Source organism: Alexandromys fortis, unplaced genomic scaffold (assembly GCF_014885135.2).
Source record: "Alexandromys fortis isolate MF-2015 unplaced genomic scaffold, M_Fortis_MF-2015_v1.1 scaffold_23, whole genome shotgun sequence".
In the NCBI taxonomy this organism is placed as follows: Eukaryota; Metazoa; Chordata; class Mammalia; order Rodentia; family Cricetidae; genus Alexandromys; species Alexandromys fortis.
This window is the reverse complement of record NW_026067907.1, coordinates 16333867-16348012: the sequence shown is the minus strand read 5'-3', so window position 1 is coordinate 16348012 and position 14146 is coordinate 16333867. Positions and strand designations below refer to the sequence as shown.

The 14146-nt window shown below is 34.4% G+C and overlaps 1 protein-coding gene and 1 pseudogene across 1 annotated transcript; one reads left to right on the top strand and one right to left on the bottom strand.

Moving 5' to 3' along the window:
* Window positions 1-31: 31 nt before the first annotated feature.
* Window positions 32-961, bottom strand: LOC126497620 (olfactory receptor 4C46-like; annotated as a pseudogene).
* A 12255-nt stretch (window positions 962-13216) lies between these two features.
* LOC126497556 (olfactory receptor 4P4-like) lies at window positions 13217-14146 on the top strand. The gene is given in 1 exon segment (XM_050135640.1): window positions 13217-14146. A coding segment is annotated over 1 exon segment (930 nt).

Genomic DNA, 14146 nt, shown 5'->3' with positions numbered 1-14146 from the left:
CCAGTCTATTTGAAGTTGCATGATTGTTGGTTTACTTGTCCTCTGCCTGAATTTTTCTACTAAAAAATATCTTAATGGCGTTTTTCATCTGACTATTTTTCAAAGTATAGATTAATGGATTTAGCATGGGAGTTATTACAGTATAAAAAATAGCAACCTCTTTATCAATGGGTAATGTAGCTGCAGGTCTCATGTACACAAATATGCAAGGTACAAAATATAAGATCACCACTATAATGTGAGAAATACAGGTAGAGAGGGCTTTGAGTCTTCCTTCTGCACTGTGAGTCCTTAGGGAGCACAGGATGACCATGTAGGATATGAGCAGAAGGAGGAAGTTTAACAGACAGATGAAGCCACTGTTGGCAGCAACAAAGAGACCTAGAATGTGTGTATCAATACAGGCTAAATCAAGCAAAGGGTTCAGATCACACATAAAGTGATCTATGACATTAGGGCCACAGAAAGGAAGTCCAATAATGAAAAGAATTTGTATACCTCCATGAAGAAAGCCTCCAGCCCATGACACGCCCACAAGTAAATTGCAGAGTTGTTGGTTCATAATGGCTGCATAGTGCAGAGGTTTGCAGATGGCTACATAGCGGTCATAGGCCATGACAGTAAGCAAGATGACCTCAGCTCCTCCAATGAATTGTTCCCCAAAGATTTGTGTCATTCATCCATTGAATTGAATGGACTTCCTTTCTTGGAGTGAATCAACAATCATCTTAGGAGTATTGACAGATGAGTAGCAGGCATCAATGAAGGAGAGATAGGCCAGAAAATAGTACATAGGGGAACGCAGCAGTTGGCTGTTTGCAATGGTGATCAGAATGAGCAAATTTCCTGTCATAGAGAAGATATAGATGACCAGAAAAACAGCAAATATAATTTTCTGCATGTGTGGGTTCTGTGAGAGTCCCAGGATAAGAAACTCAGTCACGTTGTTCCTGTATTCCATCTAGTTCATGAGACAGTTTATCATACCTCCTGGGGGAAATTGATAGACCCTCATGTTTATTTAATTTTTAAATTTAATTTCATTCTATTAATAAATAAAATATTTATTAATATTTTTATTAATTATTCTTTACTATTCCAGAATGAGTTCTAGATATTTATGACTACTTGAAACTATTGAGTTGCCTTCTGCGTGGAGATAGCTAGAAAGTTTAATACTATGAGCAGGATATGAAAATATTCTAGGCAGTCTCAAGTGTGCTGAATGTTTTGGATGAATCATAGTTTTAAAAGGGTTCAAATTATTCTCCTAGAGGCAGTTAAACTCACAAAGGATAGTAGGATGTATACTTGTTCATTGCAGTTTCATTAAAGTAAAAGCAAATTTTCTATAGTTTATTTACAGGAAATGGAGAGCCAGAAAAGTTAAATCATTATTTGACTGGGAAAGTATTAGTGAATTGTAGTAAAAAAAGGATCTTGGAAAGTAGCATCATAAACTGAAACACTGGTATTCATTAGTGAGCAGTAGGTAGGGAAGTTAATATCAGCAGAAGCGGGACAAGTGCCACTAATAGAATTTAATAGTAGCGTTTTCTAATTAGCTGTGAAGCCACAAACATTTTGATCTAAGTCCAATTTACCTATGTTTCATGTAATTACATAAAAAGAAACAAAGCAGAACATAATCTGGTGCAAAAAGTTCAGGGGAGATGGTCCTGAGGGTACATTAAAAGTAGGCATATGTTGTTTTGTAATAATGAAGAATCTGTAATAATTAAGTCCATGTGAAAATTCTGAAATAGTTCATAACAAGACTATGTTCATGCACTGGTTACTAAGTGCCTTGCAGAAGGACTGCTTTTAGAGCTTTAGATAGCCTGTGTTGTTATTCTTTATCAACTTAGAGTAAAGCACTATTATACAGGTGTAAGAACAAAACCATTAAGTGAGATCACTAAACACTGGCTGTCAACTAAGGGTCTTTTCCTGGTTTGGTTCTTCATATACACCAAACAGATGTTTGTTATCATTTTATACAAATTTTCATATTTTCTTCTATGTACTATGATAACAGAAATTTGTTTTCTGCCTAACATAAGCAGAAAAATTGACAATGTTAATTATAAGATTCTGATTCTTCTAGTTACATTTATCTCCTGAATTTTAAAGTATTATTCACTTCAAATCACTGAACTATATAATCATATTTTCATGTTCAAAAACATTGGTCTACAAACTGTTCTGTATATTACTTAATGATTTACTTATACACCATTTCAGAAATATTTTCATTTGATGCAGATTTATAAATAGGTCATATCATAGGGTGATGCATAATGAGAGATTTAAAATTTCACTCAATAAGAGAATGATAGTTTCTGTGATCTTGGAAGAACTCTTTCATCTTATCCCACCTTAAGATCACCCTTCCTATATAGCATTATATAGTAGAGGTAGCAAAACAGTTGGCAAAACTGTGGGAATGTGTGGAAACTGTAATCTAGTACATCATTTAAAGAACTGTAGGAACTGAATGAGAGTTCTTGTTCTTCCTCTTCTCACTCACCTTGAATTTATTCTCTGGTACTTCACACACCTGCTTCATCATCAGTCTATAAAATGAGAATAAGAATGGTATTGCATAATTTACCATGAGAATTGGCTAAAATGGGAAAGCATGCTTACAGGACTACAATATGTGTATTTAGAATCAATACATTTACCAGATAAACATAATTGTTAACTTGAGCAGCAATATGGAGAAATATTTAACCTTCCAAAAACTTAGAAAGAATCCTTTTTTATAGTTTCAAATAAGCTACATAAATTTGTAATAGGCATAAACACAACCCCAAAATTAATTGTCTGTGTTCTTACTTAGAATAATAAGCTTAATTTATTTAATTCTCACTTAATATCTATATTTAGGATTTTTGATATGTGGTCAAGCTAAACTCTGCTCAACCTCATGATTAACCTTAGTTGCTAAAAGAGGTATCTCCTGGTAAATCAGTGATAGGTGGGTCTAATCCATCTATTTATCTTTGGGTCACATTATCTGACATTAAGTAAATGCAGAATACTTACCAAATATCATGCAAAGTTAGGGTGAGGATGAAACATACTCTATCTTTATTTGACAAGCCTTGGCAAAAACACTCCTGTATTTCAACTAATTGTCACAGTGTTGAAAGATATGCCTCAAAGGCTCTAGCTATCAGTGTGAGTTCTGAGTGTTCAGAAGAGACTTGGTAAGGTGGAGTTTCACAATTAAATCTTGATATCTTTGTGGATATCCAAACAACATGTATTAAATAGTATCCATAGAAAAATCCTTCCCTCTTCCCTAAAAGATAAAGATGTTTCACTGACCACATGGAGTTTAGATCTAGAATGTATTCTTTTAACACACTTGGAGAGATGATATTTGATTTCTAATTCTGATTCTTCATTCTGAAAACCAATAGCTTGCAAGATTGCAGTAAAGTCTCCATAGAATCCACTCTACTCATGGTGAATCTTGCTATGGGATATGGAAAAAGCCAACATTTGTATCCTGCATTATAAGCGTATTTAAATAAGTTTCCATGAATTTCAATGATTTTGTTATTGTGCTTTCTCTCCTTGGAATTGATTATCTCCATTGATTGAACAGGTCTGTCTTTGAATTGATGTTTTGGAAAATACATGTGACTATTCAATTGAGAATAGAATTCCCCATGCAAGGAAAGAAAGCATGTAGTTTCTTCCTTTATCTAATACTATCTTGTTAAGAATACTGAATGCCATGTAAGTAAGCTACAAGACCCTCATTCTACTATGAACAATAAAAATGCAGTTTCTCTTGTTATAAACAGGACATGGGGATTATTTTTATTCTTACCAATATGACACTATCTTTAAAAAGCTGCTTAATATCTAAACTGATAAGGGCAAGAACTTGACAATCATTTTAAAGTAATAACTTCAGAAATTTTAGACTGATTTTCTAAGACTTTTGATCTTTTTAGAATCTATACAATTCTCTGTATTACATTCATCTGCAAGCTATTGTTATCATAAGGGCTAGATTGAGAGCTCTATCCCAAAACAAAACAAGCAACTTTAAAAAGTAGGTTTCAAACTTATTCTTGTATCAATGGATATTAAACATACAACCATCCATTAAGTTTAACAATTATAAATAATTGTAATTATTATTTTTAATACACAATCACATGTAGTTTAGCTTGGCTTTGTACTCAATATAGAGCAGAACACTAGCTGAAGTCCTGATCTGCCTACCTCTACATCCCAAGTGAATGACCTTCCCCTCCACCTTATTGTCATTAATCCAATTATATCTTTGACAATTTAATACACATATATAAATCATGCTGGATACTCTGGTGTTTGGGTTATGAGTTTAATCATTAATGGCTCAGCCATCTCTCCATCTATCCACCCCTATTATGACTATTCTCACCGACTACCCTTTCTTTTCTGTTCCCTAGTCCACGTTAACCCAACCTTCCAACCTTCCTTCTAATCTCTTTCCCACATTTATCTCCATCACTTCTTCCTGTTCCTGCTCCCTCTTCTTCTTCTTCTTCTTCTTCTTCTTCTTCTTCTTCTTCTTCTTCTTCTTCTTCTTCTTCTTCTTCTTCTTCTTCTTCTGCTGCTGCTGCTGCTGCTGCTGCTGCTGCTGCTGCTGCTGCTGCTGCTGCTGCTCCTGCTTCTGCTTCTGCTTCTTCTTCTTCCTCCCCCCCCAATGGAATTTAACCAGGGCCATTCAAGTGACCATGAGGATGTGAGGGTAGAAATATCTATTGGGGTCTGGTAGGGTCACTGGTGGGTATGCAACTGAATGTAATAACTTTAAACTCTTGACATCCATAAATAGTTTACAGATAAATTGGTAGGACGGGAATTTATGAACCTTTTACTACACAAGGACTGATTTTGACATGAGTTAATTTTTCAGACCTAGTGCAGATAACCACAGAATTCTGTATTTATTATTGCAGTGGATGTGCCAAACACCCAAATAACAGTTCAGTGTCATTATCCCTATGCTATGGCTTTTATAATTTTTAGACTCCAATTTTAGCAATGCGATCTAAGTCTAAGGTGTTGTATAAATGTACTGAATAGGGATGAGCACTCACCCATCACTGATTTCTAGTTTCTTCATTAGTCATAAGCTTCTAAAATAACTACTATCAATTAAAAGAGAACCTTCTATTTTGGCTGAGGATAGCATTTAGAACGACTTTGATTCTTCTTAAGTTAATAACAATGGTGATTTTTCTTCCATGGCTAATGACCCCATTGATCAAGGGTGTTTTGTAATGTTTACAATACTAGGTAGGCATAAATTCTTTCTTTGAAGCAGGCATCAAATCTAACCAGAATTTAGTTGGTTATCCCCAGAATAGTCATGCCAGCAATGTAAAAGCAGGCATATATTGCACCATGTGCAGCTTGGTGAATGCATACATTTCTCTGCCCTATAATTTTGGATAACAGATTTCAGAATTATGTAAATCAGCTGGGAAAGAGGGAGCTTCCAGTTAATTCCCAGCTTGATTTCTCAATGTCCTGAAACCCAGATGTTTGATATCTTCAGAAATTAGGTCTAGCTAGCTGTTTCTGTTAGGTCTCCAAGAACAATGGAAAGAGACTAGATTGTGTGGGGCTTCTGGGAACTTCCTGACAAGCAATTTATAGAAATATATCCCATACCTGGCACTGGATGTGTCATTTGAATATTCATAATTTCTGCAATTGGTTCTATCCATGTACACAGACTACTTCCATTCAAACTTATTTTAAAAGTATTTAAATTAGTTTCCAGAGTAGTGTGTTTCCATATGTCTTCTTCTTATACCCCAATATAAGTTAAAACTCCATCTCTGGCTATCTCCTGTTTCTCCTACATCTTTCATGTCTTATTCAGCAGAATTTCTCTCATTCTACTTTCCTTCTGCATCATTTCTAATATCTTCGCTTGTTCAGGCCTCCTTCCATGACCTGTGGTTCTTTTTCTTTTTTTTAGATTCTTGGTGGTTCCAACAAACATAAAATTAATTTATAGTCCTCACATGATTGAAAAATTTTTGACTTTTTATTTCATATTCTGGATTACCTTCATTTATGTTTTCCAATTTCAGACTTTCAAAATTTCATTTCCTTTCATCATGGATAAAATTCCCTTTTGCATATCCAACTCATATTACCTTCTAACCAGCTGATAACATCTATGATAATTCTAACTCCTATATCTTGTGAATAGAGCCCAAATTAACATGAATATATATGTATCTCTACCAAAGACTATGAAGTCCTTTGAGTATATGCCCATGAGTGCTCAGTCTTGCACATATAAAAGATATGTCTTAGGTAAAACAAAGCACAAGATGGGTTGAATACATAGGTCCAGAAGGATATAGAAGAATGCTAAGGCATATGTGCTAAAATAGCAGTGAATCTATGGGTCATGATCTGTTTCAACAATTGAATAGCCAGATAAACATTGCTGCAGTCCCAGGCACAGTCCATAAACCAACTCATGAATCTTGGAAGGATATTGAAATGTGTTGTAAAAAAATAGAAATTAACCATTTGGGCTGTGTGGGGCAATATTATACAGGCCACATATTTCTGCATTGTATCAGCAGCCAGCCTCTCTAGCCACAATAGCAACAGAGGTGCTAAAAGCATCTCCAGACTAGCTGTCGTCAGAGCTCAGAATATGCTGCTCCTTTCAGGAGACCGCCTGAGAAGAGGTGTCAATTCCAAGTTGGTGACAGAGCTGCAGACATGATGTTAGTCCTGCTACCCTGGAAAAAAATGCTAAAAAGATGTTTGGAAAATAAACGCTGGTGACCTTCAGGATTTGAATGAACCCTGAGACTCCCTTCTGATATTGCTGAGTGAACTGTCTCAATTATCCCCATGCCTCCATGCTGGTCCAGAAAGATAGTTTATGTTGGGGTTCAGGCCCTGACAGGTCTGCACAAAAATCCAGAACAACAACTGGCAAATTCTCAGAAGTATGCGTGCCTACCTTTAAGATAGTTCATTAAGAAATCTATACGGGTTAAAAAATGACCTTTAACAATAGAGCAACTGCATGCTTTATAATAGGTGGTTCAGAAGCAACTAGATGTTCAGTATATTGAAGAATCAACCATCCCTTGGAATTCTCCTGTGTTTGTTGTCAAAAGGAAATCTGGTAAATGGAGAACAGCAATAGATCTAAGAACTGTTAATAATGTGGTTCAACAAATGAATCCTCTACAATCTGGAATTTCTTTGCCTTCCCTATTGTCTAAAGCATGGCCCTCTTATAGTTATTGATTTAAAAGATTGTTATTTCACTATACCTTTACAAGAAAAGGGCAGAGAAAAATTTGCTTTCACAATGCCTACTCATAATAATTCTCAACCTGCTAAAAGGTATTAATGGTGACTTTCTCCCATAGGGAATGTTAAATAGCCTCGCCTGTGATAATATTTTGTAAATCAGCCATTGGAAATGATATATAAGCAATTTTCTGAATCTATAGTATATTATTACATAGATGACATTTTGCTATCTGATACAAATACATTGAGAAAGAGTGTTTAAAGAAGTAAAGAACATTTTGCCTTGTTGGTGATTACAAACTATTGCTGAAAAACTACAAATAGAGGATTCTATTAATTACACAGTTTATAAACTAGGGTTAAGAAAATTTGACCCTTAAATGTACAAATTAGGAGAGAATGATTGCAGGTTCTTAATGACTTCCAATATACAGCTCTCTGTTGGGATAAAACCTGATGAATTTATTCATTTTAACAAAACTTGCCAGGTGGTGGTAGTGCATGCCTTTAATCCCAGCACTTGGGAGGCAGAGACAGGTGCATCTCTGTGAATTTGAGGTCAGCCTGTTCTCCAAGAGCTAGCACTAGGATAGACTACAAAGCTACAGAAAATCCTTATCTCAAAAAAAAAAAAAAAAAAAAGAAGAAGAAGAAGAAAAGAAAAAAGAAAAAGAAAAAACCCTTAGTGACAAGGACTTAAATAGTCCAGGGAATTATCAACTGAGGCTGAGAGAGAATTAACTTTGATTGAATAGGAATCACAGAAGACCTATGTCGATCTTGTGGATCAGAATTTTAACTACATTCTGGTAATATTACCCTCCAAATACTTCCCTACAGGAATTTTAATAGAGAGGAAAGATATTATCATATGATCTTTATACCACGTAAATGGAGTAAAAAATTAAAATCTGATGTGGAAAAGGTATTTGAGCTAATTAAAAAAGGAAAAATTAAGATTTCATTATTTTTATCAGAAAAATACCCAACACAAATTATAGTAATTTTTTTACTAATGATTAAATTAACAAATTATGGGGGGAAAGTGAACACTGGAAAAGAGCTTTTAGTAATTTTGGGGAGACATTGACAACTATCTCAAAAGCAAAAGAATTCAGCTTATAAATATATCTAATTGTATTCTTCCTTGCATTGTAGGAGATAAATCACTAACTCAAGCCCCTACATTCTATAATGATACAAATAAATGATGAAAGGCAGGTTACGAATCAGAAAACTTAAGTAAAGTGGAACAAAGCCCTTATGATTCTTTACAAAAGTCAGAATTATGTGCTATTCTCATGCTACCAAGGGATTTTTAAAGAATCTTTCAACATAGTTACCAATTTGCAATATACATATTGAAACCACAGAACTTACACAAGTTGATACAAAATTGATTTATTCAGGTACAAGATATAATCAGACATAGGTTTTTCCCATATACATAACACACATATAATTCCAAATGGTTCCGCAAAATCCTCTGGCACAATGTAATGCAAAATCAACAATACTGGCTAGCCTTACAAACCAAGCAGCAGTGACATACACCTTTAAACCCAGTAGCCACACTAGTTTGCCATAGAAAACAAGCAGTAGTGGTGCAGGCTCTTAATCCCAGACTAGAGAGGATTATAAAATTGGAGGAGACAACTCTCAGTCTCAATCTCATTTTGAGATATCCTGAAGTCAAAATTGTCATTTCAATCTGAGATAGAGGTAAGAGCCAATGCCTGGTTCTTTTACTTTTCTAACCTTCAACTTGAACACCAATTTTTGTCTCTGAGTTTTTATTAATTTTGCAACATTTCAGTCTCTTTGTGTAATACATACATAGTTATTTTATTTAATAAATTATATTATATTGTATGTACATGTATACATACATTATATAGTTTACAGGCTATGGCAGGGGAGTATAAGATTGACTTTCTATCAGTGGAAGTTCCAAAAATACAATATTTTTTAGTATAAATTCTGGAATTTTCAGATGGTCTCACTATGAGTCAGAGCCCCAACAATGTAGGCTTTAATTTCAGTGAATGTGTAAACTTTCTTGTGAGAGCAAGTAGGCAGAATGAAAGAGAGAGAGCTAGCAAGGTTTCTTCTACTCATTCCTTTATATAGGCTGACACAGAAGGTGTATGCCAGATTTAAGACACATTTTAACACCTCAAAGTCTCCAACTTTTCATGAGTTAACTAAGAAAACAGTTCCTCATAGATGTACATTTTATTTAATTCTCGATGTGATCAGTTGGTAACCAAAAATATCAATTACATTTGATTTCTTCAGTTATGGGTTAAATTTGGCCCCCTCTGTAAGGGGCAACAAGTTTTCATTTTTCTCTTGTAGATGTTCATATTTCTCAGTTATGATTTTATCTCCAGTTTAAAGGATGTAATATAAAAGCTTGTTTTCCTCTTTGTTTATACTGAGAATGAAAAACATCAAAAAATCTAAAACACATTAAAGTACAATATGTTTAAATAAGGTTAGGAATTTTAGCTGTCTTTCCTAAGTGAAAAAGTACTATCCAGAGTATAGCAGGAAATGTGCTTTATATGTATTTAGTAATCAAATTGTATGTGGATATTCAGAACAAGTCTTATTAGTACATGCTTCTTTTTTATGGAATAGAAAGCTTTTACCATCTTGTATGTGGAAATTAACTGAAAAGTAAAATTAAGGTGCAAAAATTGAGGATATGAGGAACAATATCTACATACTGATATCTCAATAAAAGGAATATTGAACAAATACAGCAAGTAAAAAGAAGGAAAACAGAAAAAAATGAATTTCAAAATCAGTAACAAGAAATATCCATGAGTGTGGGGGGATTTTGTGCTGTATGGAAATATGTGAGAGTAGCATGTTAGTGCAACTTATTTCCAGGATTGCTAGCAAAAAGCATCATGCGTACCACTGTTATTTTATTTATGTGTGTTTATGTGTGTGTGCACGAATGCATGCGTGTTTAAGGAGGTATTTTTTTCTATTTTGAAATAGAGTCTTACTATACAATCATGCCAGGAGTGAAACTTAGGAGGTTGACCAACTTGGCGGAAAATTCACGCAGTCTCCTTGTCTCAGTCTCCTAAATGATATATGATTTCACACATATGCCTTTACGACAGACTTTAATTTTTATCATAGTTAGAAAATATTTGTTAAAGCAACTGAATAACAGGAATAAATTATTCATAAAAATGTACAGATTCATTTGCACATATCATACAAGCTACTTCTGAAAAGGGGGAAAGTAGTTCCACATATTAAAGACAAGAAAACGGTTTAGATGCTGTGGATTTTCCACTTTAAACATACACTAATGCCAGTGAGAACATATAAGCACATTGTATTATGTTTATCTTCTAAATTTCCAGTGGGCATAATTAAACATTGAGGACGTATTTTCAACTCTCCATAATAACAATGATTTTAGGGTAACATTGGCAAGTATAATATTAATAGTCTTAAATAACTCTCAGCACAGAGATGCAGTGAGATGAGAAGTAATCCAGGATTTATTAGATATGTCATACACACATCACACATCGGCAGCTTCAGACTTTAAGGAAAATCTTTTTGGAAAAAAAGGACAACAAGTCATATTATCAACACCAATAGAAACAATGGAGAACTTATATCATAGATCTAATCAATGAATAAATGAAATCTTTAATATGTGACCACTCAAAACTGTTGGCTGTACATTCACAGCTGTAACTAAAGCCTAGACTTGAAGCGAAAATTCCCTTGAGACTGTTCCTCTTGGGTTTCCTTGTCTTTTAGCTTAAAGTATTTCAGGCAATGAATCCTTAAAAGGTACTTTAAATTAAAGATTCATGGGAGAGATAGGTGCTTCCCACATCTTTTGTTTTTGTTTTATCTAAAGGTCATAGAAAAGAAAGAGGTGCTACTTCAAAAACAAAAATACATGATATTCCAAAAATTTGAATCATGGTAGAAGTAAGTATTCTGAATATTTATATATGTTTACAGATGTGATTATAATAAAATGTTTCAGGTCTTCATATTTTTTCTGCATAAAATTTGATATTAATAAGTCCCACCTATAAAGTCAATTCCTGTCAAATCTGTGCTCATGGTTAATTTTTTAAAATAGGATATTTTAAAAGCAGTATGACAATTCTAGGCATAATTAGTTTGACAGCCAAATTTTTAAGTCATTTTTTGAAGTAAAAATTTCAGAAATATGTAAACACTGTTGAAATAACAATCAGCTGTTTGTCCATGTGCAGCCCTATCCTGTTGTATATCTATTCAGAAAACAGAAATAAAATGATATATGGGCTACCAGATATGATGAAGAAAAAACTGAGAAAATGATAAAATTTACTTAATACCATGTTCAAAACTTCATTAATGCTAAATATAAAACATGTAAACTCTTCTTTCCCTCTAATGTCACAAGGCATTGAGATTACATATTGTGGTTTTACAATTTTCCCTAATAAAAGATTATTCAAAGTAGCAGAAAACTTACAGAATATTCTTCCTGACTGTTCACACAAGTAATATATTCTCATGGTTTTAGCATTTTATTTAAGTCTCAAGAGTTTTATTTCAAACCTGTTTTTCCTTTCTATTTTTTCTGGTAATTATATAATTAACATAAGTTTATAAACAATATGTTAGAAAACTTTCAATTATGAAAATATAAATTGCAGACTTTTAGAAAATATGCTTTAGTAAAAGATATGTTACTAAATAAAGTAAAAATAGATTACTTTATACTTGATTATATTTTTCTCTGTATGTTAGAATGATATGTAAAAGGAGAGAGAGGGAAGACAGAAAAAGGGGGAGGCAGAGATGTGTGTAGAGTAGGAGAGGGTGAGAGAGACAGAAGTGAAAGAGAGGAGAAAAGGAGAAGATGGAATGTGGGGCAAAGACCTGAGCCAGAAGATAGACAGAAAAAGGAGAGATGAGAGAGAGGAGGGGGAGATGGATTTCAGTATTATAAGAATAAGAAGATAAAAGAATAGCATGTATATGACATGACAGTCATCTTGGGACCGTTGTAATTATGGGAAGGATACCAGCTAGATGGAGTGTGATGGTAGCAGGATGGGGAAAGAACAGAAGTGGAGGATTGGTTAATCCTAGATATAAAAAGGCTATTATTGGAACACTAGAATTTTTTTTTTCCTTTTTCCTGGATTTGGATGAAACATGACCATGCACTTCATTCTTCTGACTTTACAGTTACAGCCTGCCTTACTGCTATAACTACTATGCAATGATAAGTTATATCCTCATAACTGGTCCCCAATTAAGCATACCCCTTCTTCTATCTTTTCTTTATGGATGGAGTCCTTCCATCCTGCCTGCCTTCCTTCCTTCTTTGGCTCATTCCTCTCGTCTTCCCTCCATCATACTTCCTATCTATTTTTTCTCTTCCATCTTTGCATTCTTAAAAGTCAAATTAAAAAGACAACAAAGGGGGTTTGGGAAAGAGTTGAACCTGTGGATGATTTGACATAATAATATGATTTAATCGGACTTCTAGTAGTCTATGAAATAACCTTGGAACATTTCTATGCACACAGATCTGCATTTGGTTAGACAATTTGATCACTGCAAATAAGAATCATGGATCTTCATGTAAAGATAGCTTTATAATTACATTGCTATCAACAAAATATTTGAACTTTTAAGATGTTTGCTTTCTACAGTTTTAATTCTCTATGCAAATTTCTTTGAATTTTGTATCCACAGATTATTTTGCAGAATATAATATATATAAGCTAATATGATGATTATCATTCAATTTACAAATCCCAATTAACTAAAAAAAATGATCAACATTGCTTCGTTTATTTTCTTTTATTTCAGATGAACTAAGTTTCAGGTGTGCTTTGTTTACTCACTAATGGAAAATCACAAAAATGTCACTGAGTTCATTTTTATGGGCCTTTGGGAAAACAGACAAGTAGAGCTCCTGTTCTTCCTCTTGTTCCTGCTGTGTTACCTGGCTGTCTTAATGGGGAACTCCATCATTCTAGTCACCATCACTTGCAGTCACTTAATTGAACAACCGATGTACTATTTTCTATGCCACCTTTCCCTCATGGACCTCTGCTACACCTCCACTGTGGTTCCCAGGCTCATTAGGGACTTGGCTGCTACAAGAAAGAACATTTCCTATAATGAATGCATGACCTAGCTCTTCACTGCCCACTTGCTGGCAGGTGTGGAAATCTTCATCCTGGTATCCATGGCCTTGGACCGCTATGTTGCCATTGTCAAACCTCTGCACTACTTGATAGTCATGAACAGAAAAAGATGTGATAAGCTAATTGCTATGGCCTGGGCAGTGGGTTTCTGGCACTCTATTGCTTTACTTCTGATGGTGCTCAGTCTGCCTTTCTGTGGTCCCAACCACATCAATCACTACCTGTGTGATGTCAAGCCTCTTTTGAAATTGGTCTGCAAAGATATTCATGTTGTTAGCATTTTAGTAATTGCCAATTCTGGTATTGTGGTCTTTGCCATTTTTTTTTTTCTATTTTCTTCTTACATACTTATTCTTTATTATCTGAGGACAAGATCATCTGCAGGGCGACGCAAAGCTCTCTCAACCTGTAGTTCTCACGTAATGGTGGTAGTTTTATTTTTTGTTCCCTGTATTTATACCTATGTTCTACCTGCAGGAAGTGAGAATAAGGATAAGGAAATTTCTGTGTTTTACACTGTGATTGCCCCCATGCTGAATCCCCTCATCTACACTCTGAGAAACAGTGAGATGAAAAGCGCCATGCATAAGGTGTGGTCTCGAATGTCACATTTAGAGCTGAAATAA